Below are 21928 nucleotides of genomic sequence, written 5' to 3'. Positions count from 1 at the left end.
TCTTCTTTCTCAAAATCACTGCAGCTATTCGGGGTTTTATTTTATTTTTTTCATATAAAGTTTTGGAGTATTTCTTCTAGTTCTGGACTTCTTGTTGTTGTTGTTAATCTCCACCTGAGGATATTTTTCCATTGATTTTTTTATTAATTAATTTATTTTTGTTACAGATGTTTCTTCTTCCCCACCTAGACACCCTCCTTCCAATCCCGCCCACCCCCACAACATTTTTGTCTGTGTCCATTGGTTACACATACATGCATATGATTTTTTTGGTTTATCTCATCCCTCCCCCTGCCCCCTTCCTCTGAGGTTTGTCAGTCTGAATTGTACTCCTTTCTATGTTTCTGGGTCTATTTTGCTCACTAGCTTATTTTGTTCATTATAGTCCACAAATAAGTGAGATCATGTGATATTTGTTTTTCTCTGATAGGCTTATTTCGCTTAGCATAATATGCTCCAGGTCCCTCCATGTCATCTCAAAGGATAAGAGATCTTTCTGTTTTACAGCTGCATAGTGTTCCATTGTGTATATGTACCACAGCTTTTTTATCCACTCTTCTATTGATGGACACTTGGGTTGTTGCCAGATCTTAGCAATTGTAAATAGTGCTGCTATGAAATAGGGGTACATTATTCTTTCTGATTGGTGTTTCAGGCTTCTTAGGATATATTCCTAGAAGTGGGATCACTGGGTCAAATGGCAGTTCAATTTTTAATTTTTTGAGGAACGTGGTTGTTGTTTGTTTATTTTTTTTAGATAAAGTGGAAGAGAGGGAGAGAGAGGGAGAGAAACATTGATGTGAGAGAGACACATCAATTGATTGCCTCCTGCATGACCCCCACCACCTGGGGCCAGGGATCAAACCTGCAACCCTTCAGTGACACTCCTACCACTGCGCCAAACCAGCCAGGGTAGTATGGACATTTTAATGATGTTAATTCTTCCAATTCATGAACATGGTATATGCTCCCACTTGTTTGTATCTTCCTCTGTTTCTTTTTCAATGTCCTATAGTTTTCCTAGTACAGGTCTTTTACCTTTTTGGTTAAGTTTATTCCTAGGTATCTTTTTTTTTTTTTTTTCATAGCAGTGTTAAATGGGATTGTTTTCTTAGTTTCTCTTTCTGATAGTTCATTTTTGGTGTGTAAAAATGCCATCAGTTTCTGGACGTTAATGTTGTATCCTACTACTTTGCTGAAATTATGTATTAAATCTAGTAGCTTTTCGGTGGAGTTGTAAAGGTTTTCTGTGTACAATATGATGTCATCTGCGAATAATGATAATTTTATTTCTTCCTTTCCAATTTGGATGCCTTTTATCCTTTCTTCTTGTCTGATCACTATGGCTAGCACTTCCAGTACTGTGATGAATAAGAAAGGTGAGAGTGGTCATTCTTGTTCCTTTTTGTAAGGGAAACACATATATGGCTTATACTATGCTGAGATATGATCCTTCTATTCTTGCTTTGCTGAGAGTTTTTATCAAAAATGGCTGCTGCGCCCTGGCCGGTTTGGCTCAGCGGTTAGAGTGTCAGCCTGCGGTCCTGAGAGACCCGGGTTAGGTTCCCGCTAAGGGTGCGTACCTCGGTTGCAGTTTGTCCCCGGCCCTGGTCGGTCGTGCGGGTGGCAGCCACTCGATGTGTCCCTTTCACATCGATGTTTCTCTCTCTCTCTCTCTGTTCCTCTCTCCCTCCCACTCTACCTGAACAAAAAATGGAAAAATGTCCTCAGGTGAGGATAAAAAAAAAAAATGGCTGCTGGATTTTTTAAATGATTTTTCTTTGTCTATTGATACGATCGTATGATTTTTATTCTTCATTTTGTTTATGTGATGTATCACATTTATTGATTTGTGAATATTGCACCAGTTTTGCATCCCTGGAATAAATTCCACTTGGTTATGGTGTATGGTCTTTTTAATGTATTGCTGGACCTGATTTGCTAAAATTTTGTTGGGGATTTTAGCATCTGTGTTCATCATGTATATTGGCCTATAATTTTTTTCTTTTGTAGTGTCTTTATCTGGTTTTGGAATTAGGATAATGTTGGCTTTGTAAAAAGAGCTTAGAAGTGTGCCTTTCTCTTGAATTTTTTGGAATAGTTTGAGGATAGTTCATCTTTGAATGTTTGGTAAAACTTTGAATGTTTGGTAAAACTCTCCTGTAAGTCCAGGACTTTTGTTTGCTGGGAGTTTTTGTTGTTGTTGTTGTTGTTGTTGTTACTGCTTCAATTTCATTAGTTGTTATTGGCCTATTCAGGTTTTCTGACTGAGTTTTGGAAGATTGTATTGTTTCTAGGAATTTGTCCATTTTGCCCAGATTATCCAGTTTGATGACATATAGTTATTTGTAGTATTTTTGTACAATTCTTTGCATTTCTATGATGCCCTTTGTTATATTGCCTCTTTCATTTCTGATTTTATTTATTTGTGTTCTCTTCATTTCTTGATGAGTCTGGCTAAGGGTTCATCAATCTTGTTTATCTTTTCAAAGAACCAGCTCTTGGATTCATTGATCTTTTGTGTAGTTTTTTTTTTTTAGTTTCTATGTCATTTATTTCTGCTCTGATCATTATTATTTCCTTCCTTCTACTTACTCCGGGCTTTTCTTCCTTTTCTCTTTCTAGTTGTTTAAATTTTTAAACAATTAGAAAGAGATAGTTTTATATAAAGTTTTGTCTTTCTTTAGGTAGGACATTAATGCTATGAACTTCTGTCTCAAGATTGCTTTCACTGTGTCCTGTAGGTTTTAGGCTGTTGTGTGTTCATTTTCATTTGTTTCCAGGAAGGTTTTTATTTCTTGCTTGATCTCATTGTTAACCCATTCATTGTTTACTAACATGCTATTTAGCCTCCATGTATTTGAGTTTGAGTTTTTTTTTGTTTGTTTTTGTTTTCTTATTATAATTGACTCCTAGTTTCATAGCATTGTTATCTGAGAAGATGTTTGGTATGATATTAGTCTTCTTGAATTTGTATAGACTTGTGTTGTGTCCTAGCATGAGGTCTATCTTTGAGAATGTTCCATGTGCACTTTAGAAGAATGTATATTCTGCTGCTTTGGGGTGAAATGTTCTGTAAATATCAGTTAGATTCATCTGATCTAATGCATCATTTAAATCCACTGTTTTCTTGTTGATTTTTTTTTTTTTTTGGTCTGGAATATCCATCCAGTAATGTCAGAAGTGTGTTAAAGTCCCCTACTGTGACTGTATTGCTAACGATCTCTCCCTTAAAGTCTATCAAGAGTTTTTTTTATATGTATGGGTACATATGTGTTTACAAGGGTTATATTTTCTTTTTGGATTGATTCTTCTAGTATTATATAGTGGCCTTCTTTGTCTCTTCTTACGGCCATTGTTTTGAAGTCTTATTTTGTCAGATATGTGTATTGCTACCTCCACTTTTTATTTCATTCCCATTTGCATGGAATATTTTTTTTTCATCCCTTCACTTTCAGTCTGTGTGAATATTTTGTTTTGAGGTAGGTGTCTTGTAAACTGCATATATATGGGTCATTCTTTCTTATCCATTCCATCACCCTATTTCTTTTAATTGGAGCATTTATTTATTTATTTTGAGTTTATCTCACTAAAATTCTGGTAATTGGAAGGCTTGGAGGTAGTCAAGCTTTAGCTCAAATGTTATTATATTTCTTCTGAAAATTCTTTGGTTTGTTCTGTCAAACATGAACACCAAAGCCACTCAGATGCAAGTATAAAATGTTAATAAATCATTTACAATTGTGATAGTATACAAACAGAATTTCAAAAAATAAATCTACATCATTTAAATAATATTACCATTTCATAATTTTTGGAAAATGATTTTCAAATAAGGATGCATACCAATTATCCAAGAGTTTCAGTGGATAATTCCCATAAAATGTTAGGTGGGAAGACTTGTTTTTAAATCCTGGTTGGGTCACTACAAACCGCATTGTCTTAAGCAAATCACTAAAATTCTCAGAGCCTGTTTCTCGTCTTTAAGATGGACATAACATGTACTCCACAGCCATGTGAGAATTCAGTAAGATAATATATATGAAAAGACTGTGAAGTATTAAATAGCACGCGAGCACATTTTAGTACTACATGCTTTCTACAATACACAAATAATCCATCTCTCAGATCCTTTACAGGGTTTTTTTTTCCATTTCTTTTTCTCACGGATACTTTCACATTCCTTAAAACTGTAATAAAAAGAGTCTCATTTATTAGGCCAACTTTTATGTGTAGTCACAGTCACACCATTAAAGAGTTCAGTTAGAACTTGCTATAAGAAATAGAATGTGAATAAGGCCCAAACATGTTAGAACAGTTACCTATAAATGTATTAAAATACATGGTATAATGAAAGGCCCATAGATGCCATTATTAGATCCTAGTGTATTTTTACCTGTTCACATTCTGATTTACTGATGGGGTTTTAATTTGCTTTGTGAAATTAGCAGATAACTAATATTGTTTTGCTTTTGTTTTGTTTTTAGTTTGAAAAGGCTTTGATCAACGTTTCTTAGATTTAAAGATTTTGCAATTCTTATGTTTGGGGAGTTGATACAATATCTACTCAGAAGAAGTCAGGACTAGGGTATAGGGTACTTGGGTTCCTGTGTGTAAGTCTAGTAACCCTTACCCTTAGATAATATATGCCAAGGGATAAATTGGTCTGTTCAACTTGAATTGTCGAATGAAATGATCGTTCATTAAATTGCTTCTGGTTCTTTTAACTGCTCCTGAATAATAAAAATAATGACTTCTCCAAGAGGATGTTAATGTTTTTGTACTACCCTGGTGCTTCTGACCCCTCTTGGCCTTCTGGGTGCTTGAAATCACTCCAGGGGGAAGCAGATCATTGTCATCCCTTCTATCTTGGAAAGTGTGAAGTGGAACATGTCTAATAGATTAAAAATAGTGAATTTTCTTCTTTCTCGGGATCTAAATTAGACATTAAAATCACTAGGTAATGCTAAGGAGTAGTGGCCAAAGAAGAATATACTAATATGAGCACAATTCTTTTTCTCTTCTCCTCATGCCCAAAGAAAAAGCCTTTTCTTAAGTTTCTTACTTGTGCCTGAGTGACACATGCCTTAGCTGAACTGCCTGGATTCTAATCCTGGCTCCCTCACTTGCTGCTGTCTTTCTCAGTGATAAGTTATAAGATACAGAGTGAATGATAGTAGCCAAAGATATTTAATGAAACCTTTGTTATATTTTAATGCCTATTTTTTTAAAGATATTATTTAAGTGTGCCTAGGTTCACGTTTTAGTAGCTGATTTATCTTACTCTCATTTAATAAAATCATGCATTAGCTACTGAGGTATATAGACTCCACCCCAAATGACTCTAGACAGTTTGAATTTAAGCATTTTTTAAAAATTTTATTGATTGATTTTAAAGGGAGAGAGAAACAGCCCTGGCCGGTTTGGCTCAGCGGTTAGAGCGTCGGCCTGCGGTACAGAGAGACCCGGGTTCGGTTCCCGCTAAGGGCATGTACCTCGGTTGCAGTTTGTCCCCGGCCCTGGTTGGTCGTGCGGGTGGCAACCACTCGATGTGTCCCTTCACATCGATGTTTCTCTCTCGCTCTCTCTTCCTCTCTCTCGCTCCCGCTCTGTCTGAACAAAAAATGCAAAAATGTCCTTGGGTGAGGATTAAAGGGAGAGAGAAACAGTGATTTGTTGTCCCTCTTATGCATGCATTCACTGGTGATTCTTGTATGTGTCCTGACCAGGGATCAGACTTGCAGCCTTGGTGTATCAGGACCACGTTCCAACCAACTGAGCTACCCAGCCAGGGCTCTTTGTTTTTTATGGTTTTTCTCTTTTCTGTTGTCCTGTGTGCTATCAGATCCTATCACAGTCCTTTCTTCCTCCAGCAGCTTTTCTGTTTTGTTGCCTTTTGATCTGCTGGGAAATGGGTAATCAGGTTTGTTAGAACTGTTTTTGCCCAGCTGGTGTGGCTCAGTGGTTGAGCGTAGACCCATGCACCAAGAGGTCACCAGTTCGATTCCTGGTCAGGGCACATGCCCAGGTAGTGGGTCCAATCCCCGGTGTGGGCCATGCAGGAGGTGGCCAGTCGATGCTCTCTCTCATTGATGTTTCTATCTCTCTCTCCCTCTCCCTCCACTCTCTCTCTCTCTAAAATCAATAAAAAAAATAAAAATAAAATAAAATAAAAGAACTGTGTTTTTAAAAATGTTCTAGGTGAAGACATCAATCTCTTCTTTTTCTTTAGTGCCTTCTGTTCAAAGAGGGGTCTGCAGACCAGCAGCATCAGCTCACTTTATTAGAAATGCAGAATCTTGGGCCTCACTCCACAACTGCTGTATCAGAAGCAGCATTTTAACAAGATTCTCAGGTGATTCATGTGCACATTAAAATCTGAGAGGCCCCACTTTAGTATATTAACTTTTCATAGTATATATAGCATATAACAGTTCATTTTTTTCTATTTTGAGATCCTTTTTTAGCTTACAAATTGTGTCTTACTGAGTTCTAGGTTATATAGCTTGCTGAAATATTTCACCTGTAGAAATGAGGGACATATGATAATGTCTGGAAGTGTATTAATTTGGTAACAGGTAATTGATGAATATTTTATTTTCTCTCCCCTAGGATATCCCTAGTGATCTTGGAAGAACCTGTATCATGGAATCGATCTCTGTAATGGGAAGCCCTAAGAGCCTTAGTGAAACTTTTTTGCCTAATGGTATAAATGGCATCAAAGATGCAAGGAAGGTCACTGTAGGTGTCATTGGAAGTGGGGATTTTGCCAAATCCCTGACCATTCGACTTATTAGATGTGGCTATCATGTGGTGATAGGAAGTAGAAATCCTAAATTTGCTTCGGAATTTTTTCCTCATGTGGTAGATGTCACTCACCATGAAGATGTGTTAACCAAAACAAATATAATATTTGTTGCTATACATAGAGAACATTACACCTCCCTGTGGGACCTGAGACATCTGCTTGTGGGTAAAATCCTGATTGATGTGAGCAATAACATGAAGATAAACCAATACCCAGAATCCAATGCTGAATATTTGGCTTCCTTATTCCCGGATTCACTAATTGTCAAAGGATTTAATGTTATCTCAGCTTGGGCACTTCAGCTAGGACCTAAGGATGCCAGCCGGCAGGTATGTATTTTTTAATTTTATTCTTGTTGATCTGGTATTTTGTAGTTAAACAAATATTATTCATTTAAAAACCAAATTCTGACACCCTCCAATGATGATCATTTTGAAAACTGTGTATGAGCACCTGAAAGTTCATGTCCTACCTTATAGGGGCACATTTCTCTGCACAAAGTCATATGGAAAGCTGGGAAATAACTTAGACTTCTCTGCATCACCAGCTAATTCAAGGAAAGGTAAGGCTGGCTGATGAGTAAGGGGGCACGTTGCGTTGAGGCTCTCCTTGCTTCCTCACAAGTAGAAACACGGCCAACACGGCCTTTTTCTTTCCCTTCTTCCCTCCCAACCTTGTTTCCTCCCTCCCTTTTCTCCTTCCCTCTGCCTTTCTGCAGCTGTTCAGTTACCGTATTCCATCTCTGTACGAAATGCCATTGAATGATTCTCAAGAAGAATGCGGGCGTGCCTTTTTATTTTACATAGATTATTCATAGAATGTATTAAAATACAGTAGTACAGGTTGTTTTATTTTAAGTGTAGATTTTAATTCGAGCGGAGAAGATAGAAGCAGATTGGATTTCTTAGGTTCTTTTTTAGTCTAGGGGTTCTGTCTAGTTCAACTTGAAAATAAAAGCAGGTGGGGAACCCCATCAATGCCTTTGTGGTATGAGAGCTTTTATAAGTAAATATATAAAATAGTGCACCTTGAAAATCTTTTAAAGGTGTGGTGATGCATTATAATTCAGCATTATGATAAAGCACTTTTATTATTTTTGTCCATAAAGACAGTTGATTAGGGGGTCTTAAAAAATAAATTCAAGTATTGTATCAATCATTGTATGTTGCATATCAGTCATGATAACCATTCACTTTCAAGTCTTTAATTTGGAAGACTAGTAAAAGAATATATTTTAACTTTCCTGGAGGCTGTTTTTGAATCCTATTTTCCTTTCATGTATGCACCAAAGTTTTAGCAAAGGATACAGACTAAATTAGGGAAAATTTTAATCTTTTGCCCATATTTGCGATCATTTTAGTTCTTTAACAACAAAAACTTTGTGGAACAATGATTTAATTCAAAGTGAGCTACAGAAATAGTTTCTATTTCACAATAAAAGCATTTACTTCACCATTGTCGCAGCTGTAATAAGTGAATTTAGAATGCTTTTATTTCTTTGTTATATAGGTATTGTTGCCCACTCCATTTTAGAAGTTCATGAACATTTATATAACAGTATAGATTTTGTCACTCATTTGCCTAATATTAGGTAAAATTAGTAATTTAAAGAGCTTTACATTGTCCGCATAGTGTAAATAGGTTTAGCGTGCCAGTATTTCAGTATGGTTATGTAAACACCTTCAGGGATAGATATATTTAGGAATTTATTTTCCCCAACCTTACTTAATAACAGTATTTTTCTAGCCCTAAGTGAGATGACTGCCCCATATATAATAGTGGCTTGCTCCAGCAACGAACTTGGTGCGCAACAAATATTGGTTGAATTCTTATCTGCAGTAGTATATCTAAGAGGCTTTGGTCGTTTGAAAGCCCACCCCACTCATCACGTCATTAGCGTTCCTATAGAGCTAACTCCTTAGTGTTAGAAAACGGTAGTAGGTTCACTTTTTAAATTAACTAAGCCTTATAATACCATTCTTTTCCCCCTCTAGGTATATTGTATCATTTAAAGATGAAAGAATCTCATATTCTGACCAGTGAAATAATATACTTGAGCTAACCCGTGGTTTTTCAGAGATACTTGGCAAATTGGTTTCTAAGCCAAAAGATCAATTTAGTAAACAATATAGCGTCATAATATAATTTAGAAGTTTTAATTGCAAATTCAGCCCAGAGTCCATGGTCATCTTCTCTCTTGCTGAATATGTGTAAAGGGCAGTGCTTGTAATCACTCTACTAGGCAGAATCTCTGTTGTCCTACAACTAAATACTATCCAGGAAAGCCTGAAGCGCCAGCCCCACCCTGTTCCCAGTGGGGGAGAGAGAGCGGGAGAGGGGCTGGGCAGGACCAGCAGCTCAAACTGCATCTGCCTCCAGTGAAGAGGAGATCCTAAATCCCCTGTGCTGCTGAACCACATGGTCTAGAATCCTTTTTTTCCTCCTACCTTCCTTCTCCTGAGGACATCCTGAACTCGGGTTCTAGCTAGGTTTGTCTGCATTTTATTTTTGTGTCATCTCAGGTAGCAGGGACTTTGTTGTTTTTAATGACACTATTTTAACCTATTAATAAATAATAAATTAATAAATGCTTTATGCCCCTGACTTTTTGCATCACTTAGTGTCATCACAAGTGATGCTCCGTAGATTCAGTGGAGTGTGGGATCATTACCATTTTTATAAGCAGCAACAGTAATGATGTGTCTTTTGTTTTTGCTGCAGGTTTATATTTGCAGCAACAATATTCAAGCTCGACAACAGGTCATCGAACTTGCCCGGCAGTTGAATTTTATTCCCGTTGACTTGGGATCATTATCATCCGCCAGGGAGATTGAAAATTTACCCCTGCGACTATTTACTCTCTGGAGAGGGCCAGTGGTGGTAGCCATAAGCCTGGCCACGTTTTTCTTTCTTTATTCCTTTGTCAGAGATGTGATACATCCATATGCTAGAAACCAGCAAAGTGACTTTTACAAGATTCCTATTGAGATTGTGAATAAAACCTTGCCCGTAGTTGCCATTACTTTGCTGTCTCTGGTATACTTAGCAGGCCTCCTGGCAGCTGCTTATCAACTTTATTATGGCACCAAGTATAGGAGATTTCCACCTTGGTTGGAGACCTGGTTACAGTGTAGAAAACAGCTTGGATTACTCAGTTTTTTCTTCGCTTCAGTTCATGTTGCCTACAGCCTCTGCTTACCAATGAGACGGTCAGAGAGATACTTGTTTCTCAACATGGCTTATCAGCAGGTATGGACCATCCTTGTTATTTATCTGATGCTTAACATAATTTGTAAAATGTAACATTAAAAATAGAGTGCAACTTTGCATACCTTGGTATATTTAGGGCAGCGAAAGGATTGTTCCTTAAACAATGTTTCTGCATAAGAATTATGTGGTTAATGCAAAGTCATTTAGGGTAAAAGCTGCAGCCATTCCTTTCTTTGCAGAATAAAAGCAGAGAAATAATGGATTGGGTTTTTCTTTTTCTTTTTCTTTTAATGTTGTTATTGCAATGATTGCTTTCGGTACTGAACAGCTTGTTATTTTAATGTTTTGTAATTGGCTATGTTCCATGAAACATTAAGGCGATTCTTAGTAAATGTATACAGTAAAATTAGAACCCTTGCAAACATAAAACAGAATAGGAAGTCAAGATCTAGAGACTTATATTTACAAGGTTTTTGTTATCAAAAAGCAAGAAAGATACTAGTTCCTCAGGTGAAATTTTTCTAGCACTTTGCTCAAGAAAATTTTGAGGAAAGCTTCATAGAAGGAGCTTAATGATGGAGTAGACCAATTTCCTCAATAATTCCCATTCACTGAATGTAAAATACCGGGTATCATGGAAGCTCTTCAATGTAGCATTTCTCAATGAAACCCAAGGACACTGCACCAACACAAATGTATAAAAGCTTTTTCTTTGTATAAGGGACCAAGGCATCATAGTCCAAGTATGTAGCATCTAGTCCTTATATGTGTTTCAACAATTTCAACCTAAATTCATTTGGAAAAAAATTAATACATTAATGTTTTTAAGCCATTCTTTTCCTAAAAATACTACTCTTAACTGAGGCTTTGATATCTGCTCTACCAGCTTCCTCCCTCCTTCAAGTCATTTGCTCAGATCTCACCCCCTCAATGAGGCTGACATTGGACATCATTTTAAATTCTGCTACCTGCTTCCAACTCAACCCCGGAACTCCCAGCTCCTCTTACTCTGCTTTACTTTCTCTGTTGTCAATAGCAATTACCACCTTTTAACACCCTTTATGTTTTCCTTGTTTATTATATTTACTGTTGTCTGCCTTCTCTCATTAGAATGTAATGCCAAACGAACTCAAAGAGTGTAGAGGCTTTGCTAGAAATAAATGATAGAAATTTATTCAAGGGTCTTAGAGTTTGCCAACTGGGAGTGGAACTAGGCAAAAACCCAAAGAAGAAAAGAAGTTCAAAGGTCTTGTGGTAAAAAGTGTGTTCTTGAGAATAATCAGTCCTGCATTCTTAGCCCTAGAATTGGCCCAGGACAGTTACCAGTCAGATGTCAGGCAGTCAGGATGATGGGTGTCAGGTGGTGTAGAAGATGGGCACCAGGAGCTCTGGTCAGGTCCCAGTGGTCTGGGTAATGAATATCAGGTGGCTACATCTGAGTCCTTCATGGGATAATTAGGTGGCCTGGACAAGTGAGTCTTTCAGGGGATAACTAGAGAGTTCCCTGGTGGTCCAGATGTATATCCAGACATTAATGCAGCTCTGGAAAGTTCAAGTTCCCAGGTTAATTGGGACAAGAATGGAGTATTTCCTCAAGTCTCAACCTTCATAATATCAATAATTGTAGCAGCTTGATTTAAATGACTCCATTTTATTTTATTTTTTTATATATTTCCTATCTTGACTCTTCATGTATCTTTGTCCATTTTGTTCTCTGATGTATGCCTACTGTCTAGAACTGTGCCTGGCACAGGTAAATACTCTGAAAGCATATTTGCAGAATGAAGGGATGAACTGGGAAGGCAGGTAGGTCAGGTTGTAACCCCTGGGTGTACCGAGGTGTGCTGCTCTTCTGTGTTGTACAGACATCAGATGAGATAGGAAGAGCCCTTTCCCCCAGACGAACTCTCTGACCTAATGGCTAAGATCTAGCTTTTCTTTGTTTTAATTTCAAGTATGTTTGGTTAACTGGCACTGGACAACATTAAGCTAGTGTTACATTAGAATCTGTTTTCCACGAATAGATACTTAAATCAGAGCTTTAGCCCAAGGAGTCCAAGCCTTGATTGATACTCTGATATTGTTTTCATATAAGTAGACTATTCTATGAATAGTTCCTATGCAGGATACCACACATTCAGAGTTAATCAAGTCTGACCTGATTATATATGCATTATCATTGTAAGGGAGAGACATTTTAAAAAAGTACTTTATAGGAAGGAAGCAGTTGGACAGTTGGAAAAGTATATTAAATAGTCCTCAGGGAAATCTCCACTTCCTATGGAAAAGAACGTAAGAAGAAAGAGATAAATCAACGTGTAAATATTCTAGATGGACCATACAGAAGTAGTTAAGACATTCCCTCCCTGGGTTCCAAGTGTAACTAAGTCCAGAATGTACCCAAACTATTCAATCAAGTGTAAACCAACTTGTAAAAGTACCTCAGAACTAAGTCTAATTGCCAATACTTCCTTCCTGTCACCCAGAACCGACCGCTGGGCATGTCATGGTCTTAGGACGCCAGAGTCCCCTATTCATGATGCACTACAAATGTGAGACAGGTTTGCCCACTCTTCTCACATGTGTGCAAGGAAGGAGAGACTCCTAGTCCTCTTTGTGTTTAACTCACCATTCTCTTTCTCCCACGCCTGGAACAGTATCATCCAGCAACAGGTTTTCCACAACAGTTAAATTGAATTACTACAACGAAAATATGTCCATGTGTGATGTATTCATATGCCAAGAGTGAACTCCGTGCTCAGTCAGTTAATGTTCTACCAAATAAGGGAAATTCATGTTTGCCCTCTTGTTAGGTTCATGCAAACATTGAAAACTCTTGGAATGAGGAAGAAGTTTGGAGAATTGAAATGTATATCTCCTTTGGCATAATGAGCCTGGGCTTACTGTCCCTCCTGGCAGTCACCTCCATCCCTTCAGTGAGCAGTGCTTTAAACTGGAGGGAATTCAGTTTTATCCAGGTATGTGGGGTTTTGTTTGGTGAGAGAATGGGCTGCATAGAATTTAAGTGTTAAGTACAGTTGAATTTGAAATATGCTTCTTATGAAAAGAGTGCCTTTGGGGGCTGTGTTTATGCATGTAAGCTTGGTGAGCTCACATTGTTGGAGGTTAGTTTAGGACCATTCTGGTTTAGTAAGTGAAAGACCAGAACAAGATTCTGTTGGCAGGCTTTGCTAGCGTTGTCTGCGCTGCTATGGATAAAGGTTATTTTAATAAGAAAAAAAAAAAAAATGAAGGTGGGGATATGTGAGCTTAGAACACATTTAATGCCAAAAGTCAATGTATTACCAGCCGAATGAATGAAGAATGATTTTATTTTTGAGTCATCTTGCTGTGCTGAGAAAAATTTTATTAGTTTGAATTCAGTCAAATGTTTTAAAAGATGTGTGTGTACACACACACAAACACAAACAGTGGCAAAACAGATAACTAGGTTAATGGATTATGACAGGCAATCAGCCTTATGAACTTGTTAAGTATTTAGTATATAAGTTATATACATATGTATATGAGTGTCTACAAAGCACTTTCAAAACACCATTGTTCTTTAATTGAATATTCACCTCTATTTATTGTTATTTCATAAATTTGCATTTTTTAAAAATCTTTAACCAAGGACATGCTTTTATTGATTTTAAAGAGAGAGGAAAGGAGAGAGGGAGGGAGAGAGAGAGAGAGAAAATCCATGTGAGAGAGAAACTGTCAATCGTTTGCTTCCTGCACGTGCCCTGACGAAACTGAACCTGAAACCTGGGTATGTGCCCTGACCAGGAATCAAACCTGCCACCTTGTGGTGTACAGAACTGCGCTCCATCCCACTGAGCCTCACGGGCCAGGGCTAAATTTGCATGTTTAAAAATATGTAACTCAAACATAGACCCTGCCTGTATTGTCACAAAATCAGCATTGGCTGTATCCAAGTGGTTTATGGCACTGTAATGCTGATGAGTATTATTTGATGATACACTAAATTTGGGGGGGGGGGGTGTCTATTTCTTGAGCTTTTTTGTTTTAAATTTATCTAAAAATCTCATCTCATTCAAATTAAGGCCATTTCCCTTGTCTAAAATAATTTTCCTATTTTTGAATGAAAATATGCTTACTTTCCCAAGGGCTAGTTTAATCACACCTGGAAAGAAATAGAAGGCCCTCAGATAAAAGATGCTAGATGGGTGCAAATTATGCTTATAAATTTAGATGAGTAATTGCAGACAGAACAATTTTCTGCTAGAGTTTTGATCCTTTCCCAGTGAAGTTAGATGTTACATCATTCTACGGATGTAATATTACATTTATGGGACAGAGTATTTCTCAAAGTAAGCAATTGAACGTAATTTAGGGAACCAGGAATGCTGACCTTTTAGATTTTAACCTGTAAACTGCTTAACTGAAGTGCTCTTAATAATCTCAGTAAAGGTCAATAAAGCCACAAGTTTGAAATGCTACTTACATTACATATTAATATATAAGATTTTTCATATTTACTTTCAGTTAGTATGTACATATGCATGTATGTATACCCCCATGAGAATGCTCTTCGGGATTTAATTTTATTATATATGTATGTATATATATATTTTTATATAAAATATATATCATTATATATGTATGTATATACATATATACACACATTTTTTCTACTATACACAACTGGCAGAAATGTATAGTCGTCCCTCGCCACTTCACGCTTCGACTTTCGTGGCTTCACTCTATCACAATTTCGAAGTGCGAAGTGGCCAGGGACAACTGTATAAATAAAGAACCCTACTTCATGGAAATTTATTTATCACAGTAGAGTCTGGAACTGATTAACCGCGATAAACGAGGGCCGACTGTACAACCTTTATAAAGAAGTTGAGCCGTTTTTATCAATACCCATAAGGTAAAGCTAGATATTTGACTGGCAATCCCACTCTAAGAAATCAGTTCTAAGGAAATAAACCAAAATATAGAAAAGGGTTTAAAGTGACATATTTATAGTTGAGAAAAGCTGGAAACAGTAAATGATACACAAAAGGAATGCTTAAATAAATAATAGCACATCCATTCAGTGGAATATTCTACAGCATTAAAGTCACGTTTTCATAGTTGGTGACATTAGGAAAAAGTTCTTCATATAATACACGAAATAATTAGACTATTAAACTATATGCAGTATGGCCTTATTTGTGTAAAATACAGCATGCATATAAATATATATGAAAATATTTAAATTTTAAAAAATTTAGTAGAGAACAAAAAGGAGCTCAATAATTTAAGATAAAATAGTTTTATCAAAATATGAACATGGTATTGCTGGATAGGTTCATTTATGAGTTTGAATAATTTGTTTCTTATTCTTTGTTTCCTTTTTCTTCCTCCCCTGTCCGAAGTCTACACTTGGCTATGTCGCTCTGCTCATAAGTACTTTCCATGTTTTAATTTATGGATGGAAACGAGCTTTTGAAGAAGAGTACTACAGGTTTTATACACCACCAAACTTCGTTCTTGCTCTTGTTTTGCCCTCAATTGTAATTCTGGGTAAAAGCATTTTACTTCTTCCATGTATAAGCCAAAAGCTAAAGAGAATTAAAAAAGGCTGGGAAAAGAGCCAATTTCTAGAAGAAGGTATTGGAGGAGCAGTTCCTCCTTTCTCACCAGAGAGGGTCACGGTAATGTGATAATAAATGGTGCTTGCTGATGCCATAGGAATTCTTACTCATGCCATTATTCTTATGACTTCCTGTATGTTCAGTTGCCAGTACACGGTCAAATTGTTGTGTGCTGAAACTTGTTCAGTGTGATCTCAGCCAAATAGTGGTAGAATCTTCAAAGTCATTTTCTCAAATGTCATTTTTTTGCCAGTATGAATTTTTGCAGTTAACTTATTGTTGAAATGTATGTATTTTTTTTAGATTTGCACAACTGTGACATTACTGTCATTTTAACAAACTATATTCCATAATCAGACAAAAATATTCTTAGTTAATAATTTAGATATAATATAATGTTAAAAAAACACTTTGCAAACCAGCAGAATTTTGTTTTAATATAATTCAATAGATAAGTTTTCCTCTGAAGCTTAAATAAGGTTTTAATTATTGCCCAGTGTAGAAATGCAGTGCATAATCCCATTTTTTTTTTTTTTTTAATCTTCACGCGAGGACATTTTTGCATTTATCTTCAGATAGAGTGGGAGGGAGAGAAGGAGGAAGAAAGAGAGAAACATCGATGTGAGAGAGACACATCGACCCCAACCGGGGCCGGGGACAAACTGCAACTGAAGTATGTGGCTTTAGCAGGAACCAAACCCTGGACTCTCTGGTCCGCGGGCCGACGCTCTAACTGCTGAGCCAAACTGGCCAGGGCTCACATTTTTTTTTTTAAAGAAAGGATGTATTACATTAGCATCTAGGTAAGGGTGCATGGTTATATTCCTAAAAATGTCATTAATTTTGTGAATCAATGTGATCGTGTGAACAAACACAAACTAAAAAAATAAATCGAACCCGAAATTATATTTAAAATGCATTGGAGACATGAAAGATACACTGATAATGCATACCTCATGAAGCGTTTTCTTCATCTTATTACAAATCAGTTCCATTTGAATATTAATACATTGTCAGGGAGAAGGCAGTAATACTTGGCCTCCAAAACTAATTTTGCTAATACAGTATCAATCCTGGAAATCGTATAATTGTTTGTAGTTAGAGGGAAAGTATTAGGTTTGCATGCAGGTAGTTGTTTGTTAACTAACCTGTGTTGTTGCACCTTAGCCAGTCACCACTCTCTGTGGTGTAGGATTTTACAGCTCATTGAGGGATTCTAACAGGCACATACTGTTCTAAGCACTTTACTTGTATTATCCCTTTTAATACTTAAAACAACCCCATAACAGAAGTAGTTATTTTCCTCATTTTACATAGGAGAATATTGAAGGATAGAAAAGTTAAGTAATTTGCCCAACGTCATGGAGTTAATTAGTGGCAGAGTCAGCATTCATGTCCCTGTGGTCACATTCCAGAGTCTATGATTTTAACCATTGGGCTGTATGGCCCCTGCTCCATCTCCATGCAGTACATTCATGATGCCAGTCTCTATGCTTCCTCTTATGTATAAAAGCATTGACATTCTTGAGAGTGAGTTATGGTTATCAGATTGTGGGACAATCCACAGTTACTTACCTTGGGGGAGGTATCTTGCCTGGGATGTGACCCTGAAGACCCATGGCAGTCCATATGCCTCCCCAAACCATGAGAGATTCCAGCAGAGATAGGACCATGGCAGTTTTAATCAATGGCTGAGGTCCCACAGGCCGACGCTCTAACCGCTGAGCCAAACTGGCCAGGGCCCACAGCATCTTAAAAAGTCCCTGTATGTTGGTCATCTCCTTTTCTCATCTTGAGAAGTCCTTCTGCCTGCTCAACCATTCATTAGGGAGCAGTTTGCAAGCATAAAGGATATTAGGGTAAATGGTTAATTATGAATCTACTCTAAAGACATATAATCATACAGATTATTTATAAAATTTTTCAGTGCTGACATTTCATATTAAAATTGCATTTTATTCAAACTTTGGTTAGAATGCCCTACTTTTTTCCCCTTAGTTCTTTCCTATTAAAATAAAAAATTTCAGACAAGATACAATCTTATGCATTCCTCTGAAATTATAGCATTTCTAAACTTACCCTCTGAGGTACTACTGAATCCAGCTGCCAAAAATAAAAGGACATTTACTTAGTAGAGGCTACTTTTCCCACCATTGGCTCTTTCCCTACTACGCATTTTGTCGATTTGGTAGATCATTCATGATTTTCTGATGTTCTCTTCTTGGTGAATTTGAATATCTTTTACTTTTTAATTGAGCTCTCCATTTTCTTTATTTTCATTAATAATCCTTCCCTCTTGATAGTCAGTTACTTGTTAGTTCTTAGTAGGAATTCAGTTGGGCTTTAACTTTTAAAGGTAAACACCTGTAAACTATTATAGTGGACTAGTGAAATTAACAGCACATTTTCAATACTTTCTTGTTCCTTAAGTTTCAATGTCTTAAGACCCTATGTTCACCATTTAATGTGAAAATACAATGAAATCTTTTTTTTTTTTTTTTTTTTTTTTAATCCTCACCTGAGGACATTTTCCCATTTTTTGTTCAGGTAGAGTGGGAGGGAGAGAGAGGAACAGAGAGAGAGAAACATCGACGTGAAGGGACACATCGAGTGGTTGCCACCCACACAACCGACCAGGGCCGGGGACAAACTGCAACCGAGGCACGTGCCCCTAGCGGGAACCGAACCCGGGTCTCTCAGGACCGCAGGCCGACGCTCTAACCGCTGAGCCAAACCGGCCAGGGCATGAAATCTTTTTAAAAGTTAGATAACTATTGAAGTATATTGTTACACATATATATATTAAGTTGCCAATAATATAAATAAAATGGTCACAATGACAGCTAAATGGGACTTTGAAAGTTTGCAAAAACAAAGTTTATGAAAATATATATAAGATGTAACTGTTGTTTCAAATGGTATCTCTTTTCTTTACAAAGATGAAATTAATTTTGAAGTTTTAGAATAAATGTAATATATTCATTATAATTCTAATTATTTAAAAGCCTTCCTAAAATACAAAAATATTGACTTAATTGCTTTATTTAGTTGACTTTTAATAGCTTTATTTTACTGTTTCCTACCTGATTATTTTTCTTCATCACTGCTTTTCATAATTATTTTTATTAAAGAAATCACTACTCTGGCTTCAGAAGTAGGACTGAATTCCGTTTTGCTAGATATTAGAAAGGGGTGGGTACTTTAAAATAACGGGATTTGTTTTCTAATCTGTACTTTAAGAAGTGCCCCGGAGAAAATCATAAGAATGTAGAAAATACATCCAGTCTTGAACCTATGCAAACAAATCAAGTAATTTTTTCCTAAGAAGCAAACAATCCTGGTCTGAATCATGCTACTTAGCGTTTGGTGCAGATGCTAAATGTCTCCTTTATTAATAATTTTAAAATCATGTTTAGATATGAATATATTCATGCTAACATATATTTTCAAAGCATTTATGGAAATTCAGCTGAGATTGCCTACATGTAGATTTTTATTTATATTTTAAAATATTTTAAAGTATGAATAAATTATATTTATAGGCATTTATCGGAGATGATTATTTTGCGCTACATAAGGGATTGGCTAATGAGTTCCAGTGTTGTGTTAAATGACCTGATTATTTTCTAAGAAATTGGCATAATACTAACTCGATTAAGGAATTTTACTTTCTAAATTAATTTGATAATAGTAACATAAGGTATGTTCATACAGTCAGATTATGAAAATTATTTGTGTAAAAGGGCAAGAATATATCCTGTCCAGTTTTTGTATTGTTGATCTCCTCTGAAATATGATAAAACCTTAATTCATTTTTATTGCCTTTGCCATTAAACTATTTCATAATAAATTCTGTACAGAGAGTTCCCCCCAAGGGAGGTTTATTTGTGAAATTTAAGGTTTCTTATGTGATATTTTAAATAAAGCACCATAAATGGTATTCATAAATATTTCTTTAGGAACACTGGAAACATGTGTCAGTCTATAAAATCTGTTAGGAATAAATATTTAAACAGCTTAAAATGTCATGTTGAAATTATTTAGTGAATTCATGACTTAAAGCAGTGCTACACATAGTATAACACACCTTGGCTCAGTGTTAAGATTAATATTTGTGATGTGTCATCAAGAACAGGAGATGCTCCACTTTCAATTGTTCATAAGTCAGTGAAACAAATTCTGTTCAGTCTGTGTCATTGCTCTAAATGGAACTATAGTAATTTTTGTGGAAACACGATCTGTTCTTAACCCTTAAAGAGTGATTTTTACAGGAATGAAACAGTTCTTCATTTTTTTTTTTATGTGAAAAAGTTATAAAGTGCTAAATTCAGAGATTCTGCCCATATGATACCAAAACAATGTTTAGTTCAGCCTAACACATGTGCACACTGAGATTTTTAGCTTTCCAAATCATTGGATTTTCACTCATGCAGCCATTCAAAATTAGGGCAGACTGTTTGGATACTCCCAATAACTGCATGGGCTAAGTTAAATCAACAAAACTGGTGCTTATGTATGATTTTCAAAATGCCAACTTCTAGGAAATGTTCTCTCAACATCTTCTTTAAAGGTTTTACATAGTTTTTCAGATAATCCAACCTGAACAGCGACTGGAAGTTGTATCCCAATGTCTGGTTACCCTACTTCTTTAAAAGCTGCTGTTCATCAAATTCCTCAACTGCCTTGCAGTTAGGTGGTCCCATGTGATGCAGTGTTGTCCAGTGAGATGTAGGGGGAATGTATGAGTGACTTCCTGGAATGGACGTCTCTTCAAAGGAAAGCAGCATGTATTCTTTATCTTATTCCTCCATCTTTCTGTCAGTATTATGGTAATATCAGGAGCCTTGATATATCCAAGAGAACCAAGGCCACACCCTAAGGATGGCATGGTAGAGACTAAAAAGATCTTGAGCACTTCACTACTTGGATTGCCTTTGCCTGTATTTAAGCCATTGTAAACCTGAGTTTCTTTACAGGAAGTCAGAATGGATCCATTCTGGTCTTCAGTTTTTTGTCATGATACCGTTTAACACTGTTTGAATAAACTAGAATGCAATAATTCTTACCTTTAAAAGTTTTTAAAGGATAATGTACAATTCATATTAGAATTGATTTTCCATTGTTAATTGATTATACTCATCTTCTTACCTTGATCTTTGATTAGGTATTTTGTATCTGCTTATAAAATAGTCTTCTTTATAGTTGTGTAATAGATACTTGCTAAAACTCTGTAATCACCAAATGATTGCTATCAAATTACATGCCATGTTTTTATATTATTTTCATAGATCTGCCTTACAAACATCTAAATAAAAAGTATTATTTAATGTGTTTTAACTTATTTTTTTTAATGTAGTATACAAACAAATTTTTCTTCCTTACTGAATAATAATTCCAATATCTAATGGAACCCATCTAATACTTTTTTCTTTCTTTTTAGAAACATCCAAAAAGAAATGCATGTAATAGTTTTGGAGTCTTGTGGGTTTTGTTTGTTTTTGCCAAAGTAATTATTTAGAGAACATGCATCTAATGAATTAGTATTCTTAAAGTTATTTCTTTTCACTAGCTTTCTTTTTTTTTTTTTTTAAACCACGGACTCAACACAGTGTTCGAGCTATATTCATTCTGTAAGCTCCCAGATTGCAGGAACTCTGTCTTATTCACTGCAGTATTTCCAGTGACTAGTACAGTATGTCCTGCAGATACTAACAAGATTATATAATGAATATTGATCCGTCTTTACAATAAATTATGTTATCATCCCACGTCCATGCAGCCATGCCTGCAGTCCTCCTGCCCACACCCCTCCCCATCACTGCCTCTGCCTCTCGCCTTGCCTCTTGCCTAGTGGCTTGGAGCTGCCCTGTGGCACCAGAGCAGTCACTGCTGCTGCTTCACCACCACCGCCGCACCACTATACTGAGGAGATGCCAACGTTGGTGCCTGTGGACAGTGTCTGTGGAGACTCAGGCTTCCCCTGAAGCTGTCTGGCAATGCATGGGTTTTATGTCCTGAGTGGAACTACCAGTAAAATACAGGACACTTAGTTAAATTGGAATTGCAGAAAGTCAACGAATAACTCTTTAGTGTAATTCGGCTACTAATATCGCATGGTAATATGTATTATTTATTAATTTATTTATTTGCTAAATCTGGCAACCCTACTTGAGAGGTGAGCTTTGACCAAGGAGATGCAGCACAAGAGGGAGCTGGTGAATAAATTCTTCTCCCTTCCTTTCCCCCCAATGGGCGATAATCCATAGGCCCCAGGAAAATATCCTGAAAGACTGAGGAATTA

General features: G+C 36.5%; 1 protein-coding gene across 1 annotated transcript; it reads left to right on the top strand.

Moving 5' to 3' along the window:
* The first annotated feature begins 6060 nt into the window (after positions 1-6060).
* STEAP2 (STEAP2 metalloreductase) lies at positions 6061-21611 on the top strand. Its single transcript, XM_036247644.1, is given in 7 exon segments — positions 6061-6065; positions 6613-7137; positions 9530-10057; positions 12832-12996; positions 15409-15556; positions 21407-21516; positions 21519-21611. Coding segments are annotated over 6 exon segments (1536 nt in total). The 5' UTR covers positions 6061-6065; positions 6613-6645.
* Positions 21612-21928: the final 317 nt, after the last annotated feature.

This window comes from Molossus molossus, unplaced genomic scaffold, assembly GCF_014108415.1.
Source record: "Molossus molossus isolate mMolMol1 unplaced genomic scaffold, mMolMol1.p scaffold_m16_p_7, whole genome shotgun sequence".
NCBI classification, from domain to species: Eukaryota; Metazoa; Chordata; class Mammalia; order Chiroptera; family Molossidae; genus Molossus; species Molossus molossus.
Note: the sequence above shows the minus strand (reverse complement) of the source record. Positions and strands in the feature narration are given on the sequence as shown.